At 40.6% G+C, this 24,510-nt stretch overlaps 1 protein-coding gene across 2 annotated transcripts; it reads left to right on the top strand.

The window, feature by feature from the left end:
- Positions 1-15,311: 15,311 nt before the first annotated feature.
- Positions 15,312-23,834, top strand: LOC116085040. 2 transcript variants are annotated; one of them, XR_004116378.1, is made up of 5 exons: positions 15,312-15,793; positions 16,054-16,134; positions 18,072-18,208; positions 18,505-18,577; positions 23,469-23,520. XR_004116378.1 is itself a non-coding variant. In XM_031362435.1 (5 exons), exons 1-5 carry the CDS (start codon positions 15,398-15,400, stop codon positions 23,501-23,503), a joined length of 702 nt encoding a protein of 233 aa, XP_031218295.1. In that variant the 5' UTR covers positions 15,312-15,397; the 3' UTR covers positions 23,504-23,834. The 2 variants fall into 2 exon arrangements, 1 of the variants encoding a protein (XP_031218295.1); XM_031362435.1 differs by having other exon boundaries at positions 18,072-18,188; positions 23,469-23,834.
- The last annotated feature ends 676 nt before the right edge of the window (positions 23,835-24,510 follow it).

Genomic DNA, 24,510 nt, shown 5'->3' with positions numbered 1-24,510 from the left:
CCACAGTGTACTAAAAATCGGTTAGGTTCGCTAATTTATCAGCAACTAGCAGTACACAAGTTCTTCAGTGCATTGACATAGGTTTTTAAAGTTGTTGACTGATGTCAATCATCACGATAATTATTAAGATGGCATGTACTGTTGTTTTTACAACCCCAAGCCCATAAGCTAATAAAGGCCTTTATATAGCCATTGGGGTGAAAATCAAGGGATTTGTTGTACTGAAAACTGAAAATGTCAACTCCGTGTCCACATCTCAATCCCCGTGTCCTGTAATGTTCTCAAGTAAAATAAGTAAATTCTTTTACTTCTCTAGGAGTCCTACAACAGCTCTGTGTGCACTCTTCTGGTGTTTCTGGATCATCTTGTCATTGTTGTGTGTGGGTGCTCACCTGTTGAGTATTGGCTTTTGTGGTTAATGTATGAGTATGCATGTGCCTACATGTGTGCACATGTGTATAGAGGACAAGTGTTGATACCTGGTATCTTCTGCAATTGTTCTTATTTTGGGGGGATAAAATCTTTCTTTGAGCCTGAAACCCACCAACTTGTTTATACTGGCTTACCACTATGATCTAGGAATCCTCTGTCTTGCCTTCTACCCTCATTCCCAGCCCTGAGCTTATATAGATGAGCACAGCCTTGGCTGATTTTAACATGGCAGCTGATGTTTGGAACCAAGACTTTTTACCCTGTGTGGCAAATGTTCTATACAATAAGTCACCTTCTCAGTCTCCACTTAAATCTTATTTGACAAAAATTGAATGTTTGTCAAATATGATGTTTTGAAATGTGTATATCTAAAAAAAAATAGCTCAATGTGCTAGAAAGATGGCTCAGTTATTAAGAGTATTTGTTGCTCTTCCAGAAGATCCAGGTTCAACCCAGTATCCACTGGGTGGTTCATAACCATCTGTAATTTAAGTCTCAGGACTTTTGATACCCTCTCTTGACCTGTTCAGTTACAGACATGCATGAAGCCATAAAGGTTTAAAAATATAACTCAATTGCCTTAGCCAACATAAGAATTACTTCACATACTTACCATCTTTGGTGTGTAGTAAGAACCCTTAAAATCTACCTTATGAAATGTGCCTTATGAAAGAAAGTATACAACCCAATATTATTAAGCAATCATCAGAGATCTCTTCTTATTCATCACAACTCAAATTAAATACTTTGACCAACAACCCTACCAAATAAGTTCCTACTAACCAAGATTGCCATCCACCAACACCCCAGTATACAAGATCTGTCACAACTCAGGCCCTGGTTTAAATGAGTCTTTGAATCATATTGTGTTACTCAGAATCAATAAAAATCATCATATACTGAGTTCTGTTTATTAAGTGTTTTGTAAAATTGAATGCTGTCAATGTTTAGACTCCATTAGTTTTGCTCACCTTATGCAATTATAAACACCTTACTGTAATTAGTTTTAATTACCATAATTAATTCAGAATGTCTCAGTCTCCACAGAATGGGAATAAAATTCTAGACAGTCTGTGGTATCTTAGTCACCTGAACAATGACAGAGACCTCAAAACCAGTCATTCCTCACTGAGAAATGCTACCCTGTACTTACCTAATTGTAGGTTTTTCTCCTTCTGTATTTGAAAACCACCATTTCCTTCTTCGAAATGTATCTGATTTATCTCCTTTTGTCTAAACTTCAACTGTTCTTTTCAAATTACTCTCTCTCTTTCTCTCGAGTTTTCCTTTCTTTCCTTTCCCTCCTCTTTTCTCAGTCTCCCCTTATCTTCCTACCTCTCTCCATTACTTTTTACTAGACACTATCCATGACACCTTTTCCTGACTTTTTCCATTTGCAAGAGATATTCTCAATAGAGTTGAGGGAGTCTTTTAAAATGTGTGACCATCCACATCTACTCTTACATGCTACAAGCAGCTCAAGAGTTTCAAAGCCCATGGCATATTTCCAGTAATCTTAGGGATCACCAAACTTAAATTAATTTTTATTGCTACTTCACAACTATAATTTTGCTACTTAGCAGTGTCTCAGTTCCTATGACCACTAAAAATATGTTTTCCAATGGTCATGACTCACAGGTGGAGAATCGCTGCCTCAGAGGAAGCTGAAAGAGGCCTTTCAGCCACACTGAATCTTGTTTGGTGGAACTGTAACTCTGAGACCACAAGACATTTCCATGTGTTAAGGTCTACATATCTTAGGTACAACCTGATGACTGTCATTCTGTACAATGAATTTTCCACCTTTGCTAGTCCTCTGTAGGCTTAGAATTTTCAAAACCTATTTTAATTATGGCTCTTTAACACTTCAACCTCTAGTCCACCACCCACCAGAGGTAGGGTAAATGAAAGGTTAATAGGAAACAGGGGTCTAGGACATGCTTATAAATAGTTATTTGTGGTGATCCCAATGTTCATTGACAGTAGTCCAGTCCACTAGCAAAAACCAAACATGAATCAGTAGCAGCAGCTTGATCCAGAAGAAACCACGAGGCTCCGCCAATTGACACAAGTTCACAGATGCAGCAAGAAGCACTGTTAGTATCACCAGAAGTGATTTGGTATGATTCTCTCTACAATGTCATGACAAGTAAAGATTATTTGAAGAGTTGTGGGGCTGGAGTGATGGCTTAGCACTTAAGAGCACTTCCTGGGTTTCTAGAAGTCCTGGGTTTCATTCCAAACAACCACATGGTGGCTCACAACCATCTGTAATGGAATCCAATGCTCTCTTTTGATGTATCTGAAGAGAGCAACAGTCTACTCACATACATAAAAATAAATCTTTTTAAAAAGTTGCAAAGTGAACCAATGCAAGAGTGTCCTCTACTGTTTGTTGGGTTATACTTATACTCATTCCAAACATCACACATCTTCTCAAGCATCTGCTCCAGCAAAAATTATATTGCCTTTCACCAGACAGCTTCTAGTAAGATGTCCGTCCTCAGCAAAACATCTTTTCATAATACAGCTTCCAGAAAAAGTTCACATGAGACAACTGAGTCACCAACAAAACTAGAAATTCCCACTTTGGTCTCTAATAACAACACAGAGAGACTAAGATTTATTAAAATTGCCTTGAACCAAATACTGAGCAATTATTACTCCATTCTAAACCTCCAGGCTAGTCAGGCTTCCTCCCAGACAATTTCCCTAATTACTTGCATTTAAAACAAATTTTTTTCTTCCAGCTCTCTTCTCCTGATACTTCTTTGACCTGACCTCTTGTCCCCTCTTTCCTTTCTGTCTATTTTTCTACCACTCCTAGAACTGGAAGCCCTACCTTATTCTCCCTAAGGTTATTGGCTTATTGGCTTTTATCAGTAAGGCAGAACATGAATAAGGAGCAATATTTATATGCCAGAGACAGCTAGTCAAACCATGAACAAACCATGACTAGGGGAATGAGGGTAATTATAGGAAAGGCAGAAAGAAGATGCAAGAGACAAATATGGGAGTGCCGCTACTCAATACCATGACAGCAGTGAGTATATTTTCTCACTTTTATTTATTTTTATTTTTATTTTTTCACTTTAGAAAATAGCATTTATTACAAAAAAAATTTAGACGCAAAATATGGAAGCCATTAGTGGAAGTCAACCATGTTTCCCTTTGCCTTCTTTCTCTAGCATTTTTCTTACTGGGCTTATTTGATGCCTTTTGGCTTCCAGTCCCTCTCTCCTTATATTCGTGTATTTAGGGAGGATGCATTTCAAGCTGAGTTATGGATGTTATCAGCCTTGCCCCTCTGCAATTCCATTGCATACCAGTAAATGGCGGCTCACTATTTATGTTTTTCTTTTGATATTGAGGTTCCCAATAATGAATTATAGGAAGCTAAAGCTAATACTCCCCAATGTGACTAATTGAGGCTACCATGGAGCCATCCCCTGGGAACACACAGAACATGCTAGGACCTCTTACGTGGGGATTCCTTACCCCCTCCCCCTAGTTCATTCACTCCCCTCTTGGTAGGTACACAGTACCCAGTGCCCAGTACCCAGCACCTAGCACCCAGAATTTGTTCAGTTGGTTGCATTATTTTTACAATCTCAGTGTCTTTTAAAGGCAAGGAACAGAAAGCATGAACAATTCCAGAAAGTTAAAGAATGAGCACAAATGCTTACATGGTAAGTTTATGGTACAGGATATCCGTGTTTAACTAAGGCTGTTTCCTTTAGGCTTGGACAGTCTCTCAAGGATGTATGCATAAGCAAAGGAACTTGGTAGGATATAATGCATGTCTTAACTAAAAACAGAGAGATGCCAGCAGTCTCATTTATCTCTAAGAAGTACTTTGTTGGTCAAAGAGCAGAAAGTTGTGCCTGTCTTAGGTTGCCACCTGAAAACACAAGTCTTACCCATCACTGGCACACAAATAATTTTGTATTCATAGCTTGTCTTAGGTTGAGAAGTCTTTCAAGATGACCTTACTCATCACTGACTATCAGCTTCTGCTAGGGAAGACATTGGAGCTTAAATTTATGTAACTCTGCTTTGACATCTGTAAAAGCTCTGGTGATTCTTCTCAGAACAAGTAATAGACATGACATAAAAAGGATCATAAAGCCAAGTCCTACCATGCCCAATAAAAGAGATATAAATGAGGACAATGAAGGAAAAATGGCCTGTAAATTTTTAGAATATCATTTACAATGCCTGCAGTCATTTACAAAAACTTTGTATTTTGTAATCTTACAATCTCTTTATGCAGGGCTAATATATCTAAAGAAGTCTTAGTATTATGCAATATACTTTGAAGGTGTCTTTTTACTCTGGTCCAATTAGGCTGACTCTCATTATACATTTTTAGAGTTTTACAAATCCATAGATATCAAGCATGACATCCCAAATGGCTTCTGACTTTCATTCCTTGTACCTCATCTCCCATGATCTGCACTATATCATTTACTACATCAATACTTTGTTCTAGCTGTCTATTCAAATCCTATTGTGCTCTCAGAGCATTGATTACATTCTCTGCAGGATGATTAAGAAAACTAGCTGTTTATACCTCTTGTGCTAAAGCCAATGCAGAAATAGTAGCACACTGGCTATAAGGGTTATCAGAGCAACAACACTGATAATGATCAGCCCAACCATATGTTTGCTCCTCACCAGAGTGTGATCTAATTCTTCCAATATTTTTAAGCTCCTTGAAGAATACCAAGTTCAGATAAATTAACAGGAATCATAATAAATGCTGGTTATGTACTATCATTACAGACTGACCATCATCCAGCACAGAATGACAATTGGACTAAAGACAATTAAAACAAGAAACATTGAACTCATTATCAGAGCCTACAACAAAGGTAACATTCCCAATTAGTAAAAGATTAGGTGGGGCAAAGCAGGATGTTACATTTACATTAACCCCAGAACCTGTTCCATTTATATCCACAGCAAACATAACATCCTACAAGGCAGCTGCTAATTTCCAAATATGTTTCTGAAAATGTCCAGAACCAGCCTTCCAAATACCCACTGTCATTTCCTTCTGTCCAATATTGAATTGATTTTCAGACCAGTTCATGATTGAGTTGGGATAACCTGTCACATTAAAGGAAAGAGGAGGGCCATTATAATAACTTCTCAATCTGATTGATTTTTTTTCTAAGATAGGTTCCTTGTCTCTGTGTCCTCTGTCCACCAAGTTCTAAAAGCCTAAGTCAAGGCAGCTTGTCCAGTCTGAGATACAGGCATTACCATCTTAATGCTTTGCACTACAGTCTTCGAGATTTTCTTGTTCCAAGTCTGAGCATCCACAGAAACCCATCTGGCATTGGTACTATTTCTAGTACCAAATAAGCAGGCCCTGATCCATAGTGGTGTAATTCAACAATTTGGAATACTTTTTGATCTCAGACCAAGGAAATCCTAGTAGCTGAGTATTATTAGAGGTCACAAATACTTCTGGCCTTGACCATACAGAAGAATATGTATAGCAAAGCTGGGTCAGGAACATATGCCTAATGCAGCTTCCCTGTCGCCATTGTCAGGGCACTCAGCAAGATCACAGTCAGCATCATTCTTTGTCCTAGCATTTGCTTGTCTCACCAATTGCTCTGGCAGCCACCATGTTGCTTCAGCATCCCACGAAACAAAACACAAACATTCCCTCTTCCCCATATTAATACCTGATTGGGACCATGCCTTATGCTAGTAAGCAGATCCTTCCATTTCACCTGGGCATAAGTGCACCTAGTTGTAGAATGTCATAGACACTCAGCAGCAGAGAGTCCCTTGGCATCTAAGGTCCAAAAATTCAAAATAAAATTTGTTGGTTAAGGAGTACATAAATCCCCCACATTATTATTATTATTTTTATGTAACTGATTTCTTAGATATGCATGGCTCGTTCCATAACTCCCTGTCTTTGTGAGAATGCAAAATTACACATTGTATATAGATTATAAGTTGTATTGTATAGATTTAACTCATATTTAGTCAATATTTTAACATTTATGATTTATATTTAACATATATAGTTAATATTTAATGCATAAAATTTGTACTGCATATATAATATGTGTACATTAACATATATAAATCATATTCAATGTTTATACTTTGTATTTGGGTACATCTGCTGAATTTGATCAGAACAGGCAGGTGTACTGATCTGGAGTCCATTTGATCTGTGACAGACAGGTCCAAGTCTAGGACTTTTGCTTCCCTGAAGCTTATGTGAACTTCTGTTTACAAAAGAATGTACATTAGTATTTACCATTATATTGAAATCCATATTTTAGAAAAAGTAGTTAACAGGTGTCTGTTAGACAACAGGAGGAGACTCATGCCTTTGAGACCAAGTGAAAGCTACAGATTTAGGTTAAAAGGCACAGGACAGTTTTTCCTCAGTCCAGAAGGCTAGATACACAATTGAACAGAGATGTTTTTAGCATGCTAAGAAGCACATTTAAGTCTACATTCAGAAGACAATCAAATGGAAATTAAAAGTTTAAGCTTTTGACTGAATTTTAAATTGTCAGTGTCCCATTAACTTATCAGAACTCCATTGATCAATGTTAAAAATCTAAACTTAGAATGTGAGGGGAATAGGAAACACTTCCCAGTTTTAAATCATTTCTTACATCTCTGTAATTTGCATTTATATACTTTAAGCCATTTTCTTAGATTCCCCCTCAACACTTAAAAATTGCATTTACCAACTGTAAACATCCTTCATTTGAAGCATTTCTTATTCCTAAATCATCATCAAGTTTGTTTATATCCTCTAACCTTTATCACTTGTACTTATTACACATCTCAAACATTTTTTGTAAACATTTTTTTCTTAGACCTTAATCTGCTGGGTTGCATCATGACTCACAGATGTCTACAGTGGTGCTCTGTGTTGGTGCCACTGCAGCTGCCTGAGAAGGGAGGGGCAAGAGTGAGCTCTGCCCACCAGATGCTCAGGAAGTGGCATCCTGCTCAGTGTTGGCTCCTCTAGCTGCATGTCAGCTTCTCCAGCTTTGAATTATTCTCTTCCCTGCATCCCTGCAGTTGTCACCTCCTGGAATGCCCCTGCCCCCAGCAATCCCTCCTCATTCCCCAATCAGCCAGGTGCACTTCCACCATGGCTTAGTTTCATATTTTTCTCTTAGTTGAAGCATCCAGGGTTGTTTCCCAGAAACCTACTTCTTACAGGCTACCTACTTCTTACCTAGTCCATGCACATCACAATAATTTTGAAGTCTTTCTCCCAACCTTCGTTTACATTGCTAAATTTATTGTAGCTTCCTCAGGAACCAAGGACAAACCTTTTCTACAAAATCAAAAAAACTGTGTAATTACTGTTACCTTACTTTAGTGGAAGCATATTCTTAAGCATTAGTACAAAAATCACACAGCCACTTTCATTTACTATTTTTTCTTTCTTTTTTTCTATTTTTCTTTTTTCCTTTTGCTTTTTCTGAGCTCCCTTATGTACATTTTCCTATGTCTTTTACTCCTGAAATTTACCTCTGCCAACACTTTCAGTTTTCCTGAGAGCTCTGCTTCCAGCAGTGTCCCTCACTTGGTTCTGCCCCTATAGTAGAGCCTTCACATCTGGTGCCACTCCCCCCTTTTTTTATCTATACAAACGTGAAACAGGAGCTTCTAAGAAGAAACAAAACAAAGCTATGTCTAGATAGAAAGTAGATAGTTGGATCAGAATTTGAAATAATACAAGGATAATCTATACACAGTGATCAAGCCAGCTCAGTCAGTTAACAGGGTCTCATGGGAGGGAGGGAGGATTGAAAAAGAAGAAAAACAATTAGACAAAATTATAGCATGACTCCAGCCAGTACTGAGGCTGAAGCAGGTTTATTTTTCTCCAGCCTGCTTTTATATCATTCTAAGTACATCCAAAAAACATATTCAGTTGACAGAGTAATCAAGTGAAGTTTCTAATGTTCTTATCTGAGCCCAGTGACCAATGCCAAATTCCTAGAAGCAGCATCAAAAACTCTCAACAGTACAGCATACAAAACTCAAGGTTCCACTGAAGAGGTCAGCTCAGGGCCTTTGGAAAATTGTACCAGGCATCCCTATGCCTGGAAGAGAGAGGTCATAGAGCAAGTGCATAGGCACCCCTCCCCTCTGAAAGAGACGGGGACGACCATTGGCCACCTGCAGAGATCAATCAGTTTAAAGGGCGCACTGTTTCATCAATCATATTGTGCCTAGTTGCTGATGCTCTATTCTGGCCTTGGAGACTGTATAAAAACTCTCTGAATGGGCCACCTCTCTTTAGGGTGCAGGATGACCTCAGTGCACTGGAACAATAAATTTGCCTTTGCATTGATCCTTGTCGTTCACTCAGAGGGTCCCCAGTAGCGAAGGCTCATCAGAGTCTTACATCAGCAGGTAAAGTGTTTGTGGAAGGCTCTCACTTGACTTGCAAATGGCTACTTGCTTGTCTTGCCCTGATTTTGTATGATAGAGAGAAAAATTTGGGAAAAATGCATCACTCAGTTACAGTAGCTTATCCATGTAAGTTGATGCTGGTAGACCTAGAAATAATTTACTTAGTTTACTAAGCTAGGTAAGTAAGTGTTTCAGATGTTTGAATAAGATAGCATTAAGATTTAATGAATGGGCTACAGAGAAGACTTTGGTGCATAAAGATGTTTGTCACCAGGCCTGATGACTTAAGTTTGATCTCTAGAGTTCAAATGGTGGAAAGACAGAACAGAGAGGCAAATTGTCTTCTGACCTCTATAAACCAGAGAGAGAGAGAGATAGAGATAGAGAGAGAGAGAGAGAGAGAGAGAGAGAGAGAGAGAGAGAGAGAGAGAGAGAGAGAGAGAGAGAGAGAGAGAGAATTAGATAAATGTAAAACTGAAGGGCCCTAGGGGCTTTCACCAGCCTTACACCTACCCGCCTTGGGTCAAGGCTAGGCCAAGTTCTTTCTCCACCTACAGGATCATTCTTAAGTAAAAAATTCTCAGAATGTACTAACAGTCACCTGACCCTTCTGGAAAGTCCCAGGTAGAGTTCAAATGCATGTCATGCTTGCTAGCCAATAGATTTAAAGATCAATATGCCTAGCCAATAAGTTTGAACTGCAACCTTGCTGATGTAGCCTGTGCCCCTAAAAAGTATAAAAACTGTTTGTAATAGCCATTTGGGTTTGCCTTCTCATCACTTGCTAGAGACTAATTGAGGGTTGACCCAGCTCCCTAGAAAATAAACCTCTTGCATTTGCATCAATCTGCATCTAGGTGTTTCACTTGGGAGTGTCTCGAAGTACCACTGACCGAGGATCAGAGTCTTACAAAACAACAAAATATTAGAAATATTAAAAATCTAGGAACTCTTCAAATAAAGATTCAGTGACTAAATTCACCGATCTGGAAATTACAGTATAGAAGTGGAGCCTTCATCTAGTAGTAGCTGCCACTATCTCAAGCTGTTGTTGAGTGACAGGCCATACAATGTAGAGTGAAATTGAATGTAGGCTACTTTCATGGATTCTATACAATTTTAAAAAAACACTGTAAGAAGTTTTACAAACAGGAAATAATAAGCACAGACTAATAATGGAGAAAAGTCAATTGATATAAAATTTTCAATTAAAACGAATGTGTTAGGAGTGATTGATAAAACAGTAATAAAGAGCAACAATCAGGAGGGAGTAAGGGGCATTGGACACTGATCCAACTAGTACCAATGGTTACCTTATATGGCAATCCCTAAAATCACCAAGGAAAAGACAGATAGCCAAAGTTGAATAATAGATCCCACCTACATGTAGTCTAGGAGATGCCCAGTCTAAATATAAACACATGCTTGTAATGAAAATTAAGGGATGGGTCTGCCTGCCTATGGCAGTTCTGTTCTGAGGGGGCAGTGCTCTTGCTTGTTAAAATAGACACAATACCTTCTTTGATGACTTAGTTATGTCCTCCCTTATGAGACAGTGATTGTGGAAGGTGACTTTTTTTTTTTTTCCTTTTCTTTTTCCTTTCTGAGACAGGGTTTCTCTGTGTAGCCCTTGCTATCCTGGAACTCATTTGGTAGAACAGCCTGACCTTGAACTCAGAGTTCCACCTACCCCTGCCTCTCAAGTACAGGAATTAAAAGGTGTGAGACACTACTTGCTGAATCTTTTTTTTCTCATTCCATTGGCCATTAGTACAATAAGAAGTAGACATGCTAGCCATGAATACATGTGCTACATTAATCAATTTAGAATAAAATCGACTACTTAAAAACATATTGTTCTATGAGGAGGTATTTTATTCCCAGATAATCCTCCTTTAATTGTTAAAATTCTATCAAATCATTTTATTATTGGGTTAATACCTGAATTATATGCATAAAATAAAGAATGGCATCTATCTTTCTATCTATCTATCTATCTATCTATCTATCTATTTTATAGAAAATAGTTTAATGGGGTTTAAAGTTCTAGAGAATTAGAGTCCATGACCACCATATCAGGGGACATGGCAACAGGCAAGCAGACATGGCACTGGAGTTCATCTGATCCATAAGTACCAGGCAGAGTGAATGAACTATGGGATGGTATGGGGCTTTTAAAATTTCAAAGCCTGCTTCACAGGCACACATTACCTTCAAAAAAGGACAGACCTGCTAATACTTCCCAGTTACACCACTTGGGAAACAATATTCAAACATGAGGTGATGAAAGCCATTCTCATTCAAACCAGCACATTTTATTCCCTACCCATCCCTATAGGCATGTGACCATATCTTAATGCAAAACGTATTTACATCAACTAAAGTCCCCATATTTATTCAGTTTCAACAGTGAAGTCCAAAGTCTGTCCTGAGACTCAAGGCAAATATTTTAACTATAACCCCATATAAAATCAAAGAGCAGATTATTTACTTTCAGCACACGATGGCACAGAATATACATTACTATTTAAAAGGGAGAAAAAAGCATATAGTGAGGAAATACTAGACCAAAGCAAGGCTGAAAACCAGCAGGAAGAACTTTAAATCCTGTAACTCCATGCCTGAGGTGAAAGGGTTTGGATGGCTCTATGCTCCTAGTTTTGATGACTGTGTCACACGACTCCCTTGTGCAGACTCCACTCCCTGTGTGCAGCACTCTTTGGTGGACATCCCTCAGCTCTGGCATTTCCAATATCTTGGGATGTCCAACCCAATCCGAGCTCCATAGTCATGGCTTCACAAAATGGTCCCTCAGGGCCTCAATGCAGAGACTCCCTGCCACATGGCAGGAATCAGTGGCTATCCTTAAAAATAGAGAAAGACTCCACAATCCTTTATTTGTATATCCTTCATGAATCCAAAGGTAGAACCAGGTTGCTAATGCTGTCAACTTCTGCTCCCTGGCTTGGGATGGACCTGGACCCCTTCAGTCACATTAGAAAGGTTTGATTTGTTCTTGCTTCTTAGGAACAGATGATTCCTCAGGCCTTTTCACTTTACAAGTTGTAGGATTAACTGGATGGAAAAGCAACCCTGAGGGAGACCCTGAACACAACACTATTTCATTTCTCCTCATCTCTTTCAGCAAAGCCCTTAACTCAACATTCGATTTCCTGGTGCAAGTGGAAGCCATTCCAGCTAGAATCAGTAAAAGCTTAACCTTCACTCATAACCTTCCAATGCCGTTGGTTCAGACCCACACCACAGACATCCCTTTCTCTGCCTCTCTGCCAGACCCCATCCCTGTACCCCTACCACCACCTCAAGCAGATACCTGGTACTTAGGCACAGGATATACCAGCCAGAATAGGTAAGAGCCCTGCCCTTGGAATACTCTCACACCTATGGTTCAGAGCTGAAAGATCCAACCCCCACCTACTGCCTTCCCACTCCTGATGCTATGTTCCCACAGGTGGACATCTGCTGCTCGGGTGCAGGCCACACCATTCAGAAAAACAAAGATCCTCTGCTGATCCAAAGGCCATGTTAGCTACCAGAAGTCCAGCCCACCAACCCCAATGGAGACTCCCTGCTGGATCAGGGGATCATGCTGGCTGCCAGAGATACAGACCACAGAGACCAGAAGATCAAAGGAGAAACAGAAACCAAGGAACAAAACACCTATCAAAAAATCAAACATAAAAATTGGCACCTAGACCTTTATCCATCTCAAACCCAGATGTCTATATGCCAGGGCAATATGGCACTACCAGAGCCCAGCTATCCTAATATAGCACCCTGGAATAGTCCCACACAACTGAAACACATGAACTTAAAGCCAACTTTAAAAATATGCTAGTGGTATTTAAAGAGGAAATGAATAAGTCTCTTAAAGAAATCCAGGAAAACATGAAGAAGCCATGGGAAGAAAAGAGGAGAGCCAAGGAAAAAACAGATGAAGAAAATGAATAAAACACTGAAAAACTCAAATAGAAGCAGTAAAGAGAACACAAACTGAGGGAATCCCAAAGATGGAAAACCTAGTTGTGTGAACAAGAACTACAGACACATGCATCACCAACAGAATACAAGAGATGAGAATCTTAGGTGTAGAAGATATGATAGAAGAAATTAATACATGGTCAAAGAAAATGTTAAGTCTAAAAAGTTCGTGGCACAAAACATCCAGGAAATCTGGGGCATTATGAAATGACCAGATCTGGGCTGGAGAGATTGCTTAGTGGTTAAGAGCACTCACTGCTCTTCCAGAGGTCCTGAGTTCAATTCCCAGCAACCACATGGTGGCTCACAGCCAACTGTAATGGGATCCAATGCCCTCTTCTGGTATGTCTGAAGACAGTGACAGTATCTTCAATCTAAGAATAATAGGAATAGAAGAAGTAGGTTCCAGCTCTGTAGACTCCCTCCCCAAAGCCCGGCCAAAAAAATATTTTCAAAGAAAAAAATCATAGGGGAAAAATTTCCTAAACTAAAGGAGATGCCTATAAAAGTACACATTTATAGAACACCAAATAAATTGGACCAGAAAAGAAAGTACCCCATGTATATAATTATCAAACAGATGTCTTGGGGATTGGATGGGGAAAGAGTATTGGGATAGACATCAGAATTAGGGGACATTTAGGGTTTGAGGTAGAAATCTAGTGCAGTACAAGCTTCCAGGAATCTAAGACGGTGACCCTAGCTAAGACTGCTGGTAATGGGGGATATGGAACCTGATCCGGCTATCTCCCATAACCAGGCAAGTCTTCTAGTGGAGGGACTAGGACACCAACTAGCCACAAAACCTCTGATTTACAATTTTTCCTGTCTACAAGATGTGCTGGGGTAATGGTGGCGTAGAAATTCTGGGAGTGGCCAACCAATGACTGAGATCCATAGCCAAACACTAGGTAGAACTTGAGGAATCCTGAAGAAGAGTGGGAGGAAGGATTGTAGGAGCCAGAGGGGTCAAGGACACACACACAAAAAACCCCACAGAATCAACTAGCCTGGGCCATAGGGGCTCACAGAGACTGAACTGTTAACCAGGGAGCCTGCGTGGGACTGACCTAGGCCATTCACAACATGTTACAGTTGTATAACTTGGTCTTATGAGACTCCTAACAGTGAGGTAGGGTCTGTCTCTTACTCCATTTCCTGCTTTTGGGACTGTTTTTCTCCTACTGAGTTACCTCATCCAGCCTTAATATGAGAGGAGGTATATGTCAACAACTTGATATTTGGTTACTATCCTTGAGAGGCCTGCCATTTTCTGAAGGGAAACAGAGGAGGAGTGGATGGAGGAGGGAGTAGGGGGTGTGAAGGACTGAGAAGAGGAGGGAGGAGAAATTGTAGTGGTGACATAATGTAAGAGAGAAGAATAAACAATTTCCAGGTGCTCTTTTTTTTTCCTCAAACCATACATGCTATATTTTCTCACCCCATTTGTTCTTTTTAATTGTAGACCTGCATAAGAGTTAACACTAATAACCACATCACTATAAGGATGTCTTGGAATCTTCTCTACCAAAGAAATGAGTCCAAAGCTCTTTAGCTCAGTCTCAGGCAGAATCTCAGGACAAGCGCAGATAGCAGTTACATTTCTTGCTAAAATATCACAAGAATGGTCTTTAGACCAGTTGTGAATGTTGTTTTCCCCCTGAAAACTCTTGAGCTGGGGCTTCTGAGTCCACAGTCTCTCAGAAATAGTGTCTTCCAAGATCCCACGAGGATGTCCTATTAAGCCCTAACTACAATGTTCAACCTCTTTCCAAGTCTTTCCAAAGTCTTTCCATTGTTCCCCAAACCATCATGGTTAGGTCTGTCACAGCAATACCAGTACTTCCTGATCCTACCTTTGTCTTAGTAACTAGGGAGAGACACCATGACTAAGGCAACTTACAGAAGAAAGTTTTTAATGAGCTTACATTAAATCTCAATCTAGAGATTGAGTCCGTGACCGTCATGGTGGGTAGTATGGCAGCAGGCAGGCAGGCACAGTGCTAGAGTAGTAGCTAAGAGCAGTGGCTAAGAGCTTCCATCTGATCCACAGACACGAGGCAGAGAAGGAAGTGTGCTTTCAAAAGGGACAAAAAACCCCTCTAATCATTCTATTTGTCCAACTACATGACATGAAAATCCTTTAAAAAGGCGTGTAACCTGACTTCCACATATTTCTCCATTTCCTGATTGTAGGGTTACTGCTCCAGGACACAGGTATATGACCCTAGCCCAGGTGTCGGACCACTCTGTGCCAATGCAATGAAAGGTATATCCAATGGCAGACTCATGTTATAGCACTGATGCTCAGTGCCATCTGTCATGGTCACTCTTACACCTAGAGCCTGTTTCTCTGGGGCGTGGGTGTGGAAAGGTGAGCCTGGGGTGCTGGAGCAGAGGGAGGGCATGTGCACTTCACAATGGGCATTCTGTCATGGAATGAGGTGAGAGCTGACCTGTGACATAACTGCCACATCAGGTCTGGCCTAGTTCAGTCACTAACTGTCATTAGTAAAGTAAGAGCTCTGCAGGGTCTGGGAAGATGAGGAGGAAGCAGCCAAGGATTTTGGGAAGTCTACGCAATCCTGTTCCCTCTCAATCCTGTTCTTCTTCTCTGCCCTCTGTCCAACCAAACAACATTCATTTCTTCCCATTTGAGACCCCCGCTCCTAAGCCTGCCTCTTGTACCAACCCTCTTTCTGTTTTCTGCCCTACCTCTTTTCCTGCCCTGAAGAACACTTCCTACTTCCCCACTTTAATGATCACTATGCCCAGCTCCTCCTGTGTAAACAAACTTTCCTCTAAGCGCCCTGCTCATTTCACCACCTCTTCCTACCTGTCTACCCTCATGACTACCTCTTCTCCTAGTGAAGATAGGCTGGATAGTTGCCCAGTCCCTCTTTCCCATCCGGAATCTAGCTACTTTCAGCAAGACTGGGTAAGTCAAAAAACTCAAACAAGAAATCCTTGCTGATGGTTCATTTCAGAAATGCCAAAGGCTGTTTTCCTAGCAGCCCAGCATGGTGAACACAGTGGAAGCAGGATGATGGAGCCAGCTGATAGCCTGGATCTCATCTCTCCTGATTTCTCTTACTGAATGTGGCGGCAACTGAGAACAGCCTAGAGGTGCTAGCTAAATGGGAGCCCTGAGAAAGTGCTTCTACAGCTATCAAAGGGCTTTTTCTGAATGTCTTTCAGCATATTCTTCAGGAACTGAACAAGAATTCTCTATACCCAGAGTTTGAAATTGGAGGAAGCAGATGTGACTTCACATCCTTGGTAAGTGGGGCTTAGCACCAAGAAGCTCAGCAGCACTACAGGTGACAGCCAAGTGAAGCAGGAGCCAGCCTGGCCAGACTCAGGATTCTGGCTTCAGCTTAGGAGTAGCCTCAATTGTGGGTCTATTCTTAAGCCGTTATGACTTAATTTCCTTGTCATGAAAGGGAGATACTGTGGAGTATGTCCTTTGCATAGTGGTCAGGGATGTCTGACAAGTGCTAGCAATTGTTCGAGAACATCAGTAGATGCTTAGAATACTTCACAAGAGAGAAAAGAAAAAGACAGGCAATGAAGGAGTAAGTATTCAATTAGAGCATGTCCCACACACACACATACATACACACATTCTACAGAGAAAAGCACTACTATCTCATGAGTTAATTATACAACTGTCAAGTAGAAATGGCATTTTGTAGTTACAATGTATTGTGTTGTCTCAAGAGGAGTATAGTGCTATGTGAGGGTATATCTGGATTATAGATCCAGAACAATCAACAAAATGTTTACAATGGAGTCATAATTGATAGGAAAGAAAAATGTGTCATATGAAACACATGTAAATCTGGGAAACAATCTGTGTTGAAGACAGCAACACATCACAGAAACAATCAACAGCAAACAGCACCAGATAAGGCAGATGATGATCCAAAAATTACACATCATATTTAAATTCACCAGCTACAGTGACTGAAATGGTTTCCGGGAACAAAACAAACCAAAACAACAAAGACCCACTTATTTGTTGTCTTTGAGAAAACTGGTTTGAATAAAGATGTATTTATGTTTAAAATAAAAGGCTGGTTTGCCTTCCGAGGAGACTGCTCTCCTGTCCAGGTCTCTGGATTCTTCCTGCTTGATAAGAAGCAAGACGCATGTCTTCTATAATTGACACATGTCATGAGTGCTGAAAGTGCTATGAGAGTTCTTAGGAAGACATGCTCATGAGGCTCTGAGTCTTCCTAGTTCCTGCTTCAGGAAAGCTCCCCCGGGTCACAGCACGTTGCTTCTGTTCTGTGCCTTGGTGCTCCTATCTGAAGGGAGATGTCCATGCTATCACACGAGCACATACTAACATTACAGCTCCACTTCTTTTATTTGACATCTCCCCTGATCACTCTTAGACTCAACACGGGGGGGGGCCTCTTGCCTGGTTGGTGAGGTTGATGCATTGGAACAAGAGGCAGGCAATGGTGTTTCAGTTTCTTTCAGTCACAATGGGACATGAGGTACCTGGGAGGTGATTGCCACAGCAGGTCTCGTACATGCAAAGTCCCTCTCTGTTTTTACTGAAGAGAAAGGTTTGGAGTGTCTTCTGAAAAAGGTGACAAAATGGCTTCCCAGCTTTTTCCTTATGAAACGTAATTTCTTACTCCCATTCTTTCTCCCTGTGCTTGTTCCTCCTGCATTACCCCCATCCTGTCAGCTCTAGCCCTCAGCCTGCTCCCTAGCCTAGTCTGTCCTTTCTGTTCTCTGTCCTTTCCTGCCTCTGATCCACACTTTCCCCCATTATCCCATATTATCTCTATTCTGGGCTCTTCCTCTTCTCCAGGCTCTTCTCTGAGCACCCTGTTCACTGTGTCCCTTCACTGTTGGTCTCAACTTCTCTTAGCATTTCAGCATTTCTTAGCATTCAGCTCTCTTAACTTCAGTGCAAAGCCAGCTTGCTCTGTCAGTCATAATGAGTCAATCTTCCTCCATGGGAGGGGTCACCTGCCACACTTGCAGTTCAGCAGTGCCAGGGCTGTGTTTCCCAAACAGACTCACTTGGTGTCCATGACAGTCAGGAAGACACAGCTCCTAGAAAACATCCCAGAGAGATGAGTGGAGCCAGTGCCCTACAGATTTTACAGCTGACAGTCAGCGTAGTGACCTGGGTTTTTCCCTAATAAGTTGAGAGAACTAGAACTGGTCATGAATCTCATTCACTGTTTTCTCAGGTTCCAGGGAAGCTGCAGCCAGGGACGACTGGAATTCATGAAGTGGAAGAGGCTCAAGCCCAGGATGATCTTGATACCTTCACTCACGAAGCAGTGGCAAGAACAGCAGCATTGGAGGTGCTGCCTAAAAACACAGGGTAGGACAGGATCCAGTCTAGCTGGGGTTTGAATGTGGACTCAGTTCCTCATTTGTTTATCTTGGTTTGCTCAGCAATCCAGTCATAACTGGAGACTTGATGGTAGTCTGGGGCTAGTTAGGAGGGGCAAATAAGTGACCTTGGTGATTACTCTTGAGGGTGTCTGTCACACTGAAGGGCCTCAGGAAATGTAGGCTTGAGCTTGTGGATTTAGGTCTACATGACTAACATGGGTTTATAGAGAGATGAAGTTGGAAGTGCAAATAGTAACCAGATCTGTTTGAAAACTATCTCAGGACAGAGTGAGGTGTCGTTGGTCAAGAACGCAAGTTTTGCCAAATAACCATTTCAGGATGGAGAAAGCAGAGGGTAAGCTAAAACCTCACCCTATTCGCATGTCAGGAAACTCATATCCTCACACTAGTTTCTCTCTCACAGATAATAACCTGGTGTGCACAGGCAGAGGCTAACCTGTGAAAGGGATGCCACTTGGATCTGCCAGGACATTCCATAGCAAGTTCAAGACAAAGAAGCACGGGTGTGGCTGTCCTGGCCAGGAACATAGCTCAGCCATTTCTGCTGCACATTTGAGATCAGAGACTGTGCTTGTCCACGCTACCTACCTATGGCCAACAAATTCCACATGCTTGTTTATCATTACAATGATAGAATTTACAAATCTGGGGACAGTGCCTCTAGTTAGAACTATCAGCACATAGTACTCCTATAAACATTAGGTTCAGGAGCTGAGAGCTTTAAGAAGTAATCTGGAACTCTAGAGTGATGTGGTTGTGGCCAGCAGAGACTTGATTGTCCCCCATATAGGACTCTTTGCCCTGGGAGGACCTTAGGTTCTTCAGTATAGGGAAAGAGAAAGTCACACACAATAGGAAGCTTTGCCTCATGTCAACTTCCAACATTTGAAGAATACTTGACCTTTACATTACAATATAATTCTCTAAAGCTTGCCTATGAGGCTTGTTTTCTTTAATTCTTGATGAGACTTCGATAGACCCATTATTTTATTAAATATATATTAAGATCATATCTGTCCCATATACGATATACTTTTCCAGGACCTAGTGTTACAGGCAAGCATAAGGAATAGCTCAGTGGCCTGGGACTCTACTTGGTTTGGGCTGTGCACACATCCCTCTTCTAATAAGGCACCTGAGACCTTTACCAGCATGTACTTTGTGGGCAGATTCCATTCAGACCCAGCAGAGTAAGTTCTTCCTCTCCTTAAAGACCATCAAAACTGAACAGTTTCCAGTCATACATAATTTTGTTACATATTCCCTCAAAGGTAGGAGGGTTAATGTGGCTTGTACTGGTTTTTGGTGTATGTATGCATAGTAAGGGAAAACCATAATCTCAAGTGAAATTTTAGGGAGAATCCCAATTCTAGTTTCATTTCTTTTGCTATGATAAAATACCCTGATGAAAGCAACCGAAGGGAGATAGTTTATTTGACTTAATAATACAGGTCAACAATCCATCATTACGGAAAGTCAGAGCAGAAAGCTGAAGCAGTCATTCACAACCACAATCACAGAGTCAAGAGCAGAGAGGATGCATACCTGCATGTTTGTCTTTTATACAGGTCAGGATCTAAACCCAGGGAATGATATGGTACCACCTACTGTTATGATGATCTTAGTACACAAAATTAGTGTAATCAAGACAATTAATTCCCTACATAAATGACATTTAATCTATTTAATCTCTCTGATGATTCTAAGTTGTACTGTTGACGATTAAAACTAACCCTCAATCCTATCAACTTGACACATAAGTCCATCACTTGAAACCACAACCCACTACTCCTCATCTTTAACTCTCCAGTTATAATCTGACAAAATATAGTACAACTTTAAAAACCCCAGAGTCTTTAAAAATTTAATTTAAAAAGTCCAAAGTCTGTCAACTGTGAACTCCTATAAAATAAAATTTAAGTTTCATACTTCAAGCATATAGAATGGCATAGAATAAAAAATTTCCACTCCAAAATAGAAGAATCAGGACATCAGAAGGAACAATCAGATCAAAATGAAACCAAAATCATCAGGACCCACCATACCCACCCCAAAACCCATACCCACCAGCTGATGTTCTTTATGTGGTCTTCTGGCTCCCATCCCTCCAGCTCTGCTACCTGCCACACACACAGCATTTCTCGCAGGCTTAGGCTCACTCCTTATCTCTAGCTTCCTGTAGCCTATGTTCTATGGTCCTGGTTCATGGATCAAAAAAATAGTGATTAACTTGAAGTCACTGATAATGCATTGTTGTAGCATCAAGGGAAGAAATAAAAGCACTTCATTTCCCTTGGAGTCATTAACCAAAAACAAGCCTAAGTTTGAATTTTCTACTTCATGCCCTGTGTCTTCTGTCTGTTGTATAAACTGTGCCTGCCTGAAGGCTATCTTGTGAATCTGTCCTTGTGTCACTGTATGTCTGTGTACATCAGTCTCTCTGTTGTATGACTGTATGGCTGTATGTGTGTATATATGTATGTATGTCTATTCTTAACGAAGGGTTTTCCTCTGTATTGATTGAACAGTATAGAAAGGATCACATGGGGGAAGGAATAGGAATACTTAAAGAAGTCTTTAACAGATTTTTACATGCGACTAAGTCTTGGCTTCAACTGATCCCAACTAACCCAGACAATGAACACCATTGTTTATAAATCAATATCCATAAATGGAAGATTTCAACTTTTAAGATAGATTTTATAGGGTTTCTTTCAACCTCTTGTTGCTTTAAGCAAGCGATACACATGTGTTGTCCTGGGTCAGAGGATGGAAGAGTTAAGATTGTAACTATGTCTCACCTTAGGTTGTAGAAGTTGATCACATGGAACATCTCAGGCAAGTAAAGTTGACTGCTTCATTGTGATACCTTTTAGAATCTTAAAGGCAGGTTAAACAGGCTGAATGAGTACATAATAGGACAACAGTCTTAAATGACTTCAACATGTACTATTAACTCTGAGAGTGAAGTCTAATGAAATCTCTCTTAGAATGTAAGAGATTGTTTTTATTAGAATGCACTGCCACAGTCCCAGAATCACAAGTACTCTAGGAACTCCATTTCAATGATGGTTACACCTTCATAGCTTAATACACTGGTCTTTCAAGGACTTTCTGCAGGGACTCTAACCCTACAATCACATTGTGTCTGGACTCAGCTGCCATCTTTGATGCCATCAGTCTTACAACTTTTTTACAAAAAGGGGATCTCCCACAAACATCATTTCCTAAATCTCTTTATCTCTTTCCTTTGTATCTTTCTGACAAGCTGGCTCATAGTGCAGCTGCTTTTGTTCTTTTAGATTCATGAAGACTCATATAACTCACACTGCATTCTTATATTTTGTATAGTTGAGAAATTATATATTTTTGAACTCATGTTTTTAGAGTTCTTTTCCTTATGGGCTGACCTTCAGTTCTGACTCAGTGTTTACTGTTTTGCTGAGACATTAGTCACACCTTTGCCTCCCTGACTTGTGCTTTCTCTGATTATCATGGAGTCATTCATGTTAACAGGGAGGGCATTTCATGAATGAGGAATGTAAAAATATGTACAGTATTATGCAAACAAGTCTTATTATGTCCACGGCAGCCATCGGCACTTGTGGAGACACATACCTTTTTGGCCCTGTCCCAGGGGCAGGAACCTTATCATTCTAACCCTACTAAGGCCATGCTGGACCTGACACCACTTCTCAGCACAATTGGAATGCACTCCTGAAATGAAAATTTCTCTTAATTCAACCTCGTTTAGCTTTTCAAGATACGGGTACAAAATAAACCATTTTTTTTTTGATAAAATATCAAAAAAAATTGGCCCCTATGCTAAGTCTCCATGAAGTCTTTGTTGCCTCTGAAATATCATGAGCTGGGCCTCCACTGTGCGCATTTCTGTCAGAGTTCTTATGCTTCAAGCTCCCACTGGAGTGGCCCATTATACTGAATGCTCAACATTCAGCAAATTCTCTAGCCTCAAGTTTGAATTTTTCCACATTACTAGGAAAAACACGGTCAAGTTTATCATAGTAATGGCTCTCTGTACATTAACACCAATTTCTGCCCTAATTCTAGTCTGTTGCTGTGATCAAATATCCCAACAAAAAGCAGCTGAGAAAGAAAGCATTTATTTGGCAAGTCACTTACTGCTCATCATTGTAGGGAAGTCAAGACAGGAACTGGAAGCAAGTTAGTTAATCCTATCCATAGCCAAGAGCAGAACGGCCATTCTCTGCGGCATGGGCAATCTACCAGCGGCCATACCTTCACAGGAGAGCTATTCTCTCTCTCCCTCCATCTCTCACTCTCTTCCTCCCCTCCCTCTGAGCCACCAAGAGCCAATAACTCCTCCACCAATGGTGGGGCCAAAGGGGCCCTTCATACATCCATGATGGAATTTTTACCTGCTTGATCTTGCAAAGGTCTGCACAGGAACCATAGAGTCTATGAGTTAATGTGTTTAGAAGTTGGCATTCACAGCACACAATGCCTCTTACATCCTTTTTGGACCCTATCCCACAATGTTTCTTGGTCCTGGGATAGAGGGAATTGATTATAGATGATCTTAGATGAGATTTCACAGTTACTTATATGTAGTACTTTGTCCAGTTATGTTTCTGCATTAGCCACTACTAATTGCAAAACTAAGTAACCACACACCACCTTCTCATGAATCTTATTAAAAGCAAGTGCCAAGCAGTAGTCCAAGCCCTTAAGGAACTTGATTCTGTGGCCCTTGACTCATGTGTAGTGCTTGCTGGCCTACTCTATGGTTTTGTTTTCAACATCTTCCCTTTGCAATCTGTGTGTGCCTTTATTTAAACTCCTTGAATAATTGACTGAGAAATTGGAAACATGCAATCTGGGCACTGATCACCAGTACACTAGATCCCTAGCAAGATATATTCATCAGTCACCTCTTAAAACAACTTATCCCTGAGAATTCTCTAACTATGCTCTCTCTTGAAGCTAGAGAGCCCTCTATTTGGAATTCAGGGAGACTCAAATGAATATGTACATCCCACTCTTCTTCAGCTTTATTACACTTCTGATGTGATGAAGCATGCATAAGCTTTTACCTGTATTGAAAGACATGGACTGAAATATTCACATTTCAGAAAACATTTAGTAAGAAAAGGAAATGTGAGGGTACAATTTAAACCAGGTCCAAATCCAGACCATTCCCACTTCCTAGGAGCTTCTGTCTGATCCTGTTTTCTTCTCTCCAGGGGAACCTGAAGTGACAGGACCTCAAGATTTCTAAATAACTTCAGGACTCAAAATGATGCCACTACCTACAAAGCTAAAATATGATATCTGGGACAGACAGTCATCAGAAGCAGCATGTGTCCCATGTAGCCACTCCATGGATAAAATAAACAAAGTGAACATGGTTCACAGAAATATTACATTTGCAAACAAATTAATAACTGAATCACTGTTAACTACGGATCTGTAAACAAAAGGAAGGAAGTTATTTTACACTGACCCTGCAGTCATTACTAAAGGAAGAAAGCATGCATAAGCTTTTACCTGTATTGAAAGAACACAATGTATCCAATTTTTGAGGGAAAATTATGAAAAAAAAGTGGAAATAGGAGAAGCTGGTACTTTCTTTTTTTGTTTTCTTTTTAAAGACCCATACTTTCAATCTCCCATTTTTAATTGGATATTTTATTTATTTACATTTCTTTTTTTATTAGATATTTTATTTACATGTAAATTTCTCCATTCCCAGTTTCCCCTCCAAAAAACAAAGAAACAAACAAAAACAACAAAAACAAACCCCTGTTGCCTCCCCCTTCCCCATGCCTGCCACCCCACCCTCTCCCACTTTCTGGCCCTGGCATTCTCCTACACTGGGGCACAGAACCTTCACAGGGCCGAGCTCCTCTCCTCCTATTGATGATTGAATTTGCAATCCTCTACTATACACATGCTGCAAGAACAATCAGACCCCTCCATGTGCAGTCCTTGGTTGGTGGTTGAGACCCTGGGAGCTCTGAGGCTACTAGTTAGTTCATATTGTTGTTCATCCTAAGGGGCTGCAAACCCCTCAGCTCCATAGGTCCTTTCTCTAACTCCTTCATTGGGGAACCTGTACTCAGTTCAATGGATGGCTGTGAGCCTCTACATCTGTATTAGGTACTGTCAGAGCCTCTCAGGAGATAGCTATATTTAGGCTGGCTTGTCCTTCCTTCAGTCTCTGCTCCATAGTTAGTCTCTGCAACACCTTCCGTGGGTATTTGTTCCCCCTTTTAAGAAGGAATG

This window comes from Mastomys coucha, unplaced genomic scaffold (genome assembly GCF_008632895.1).
Source record: "Mastomys coucha isolate ucsf_1 unplaced genomic scaffold, UCSF_Mcou_1 pScaffold9, whole genome shotgun sequence".
NCBI lineage: Eukaryota > Metazoa > Chordata > Mammalia > Rodentia > Muridae > Mastomys > Mastomys coucha.
This window is presented reverse-complemented; position numbering and strand designations above follow the sequence as displayed.

What these genes read in the sequence shown, in the direction of transcription:
- LOC116085040 (XM_031362435.1), top strand. Translation starts at nt 15,398, where the DNA reads ATGAGGAGGAAGCAGCCAAGGATTTTGGGAAGTCTACGCAATCCTGTT. An exon ending in GATGTGACTTCACATCCTTG is followed by an intron (nt 16,135 to 18,071) that starts GTAAGTGGGGCT and finishes CTGTTTTCTCAG; the next exon opens with GTTCCAGGGAAGCTGCAGCC. An exon ending in CAAGAACAGCAGCATTGGAG is followed by an intron (nt 18,189 to 18,504) that starts GTGCTGCCTAAA and finishes AAACTATCTCAG; the next exon opens with GACAGAGTGAGGTGTCGTTG.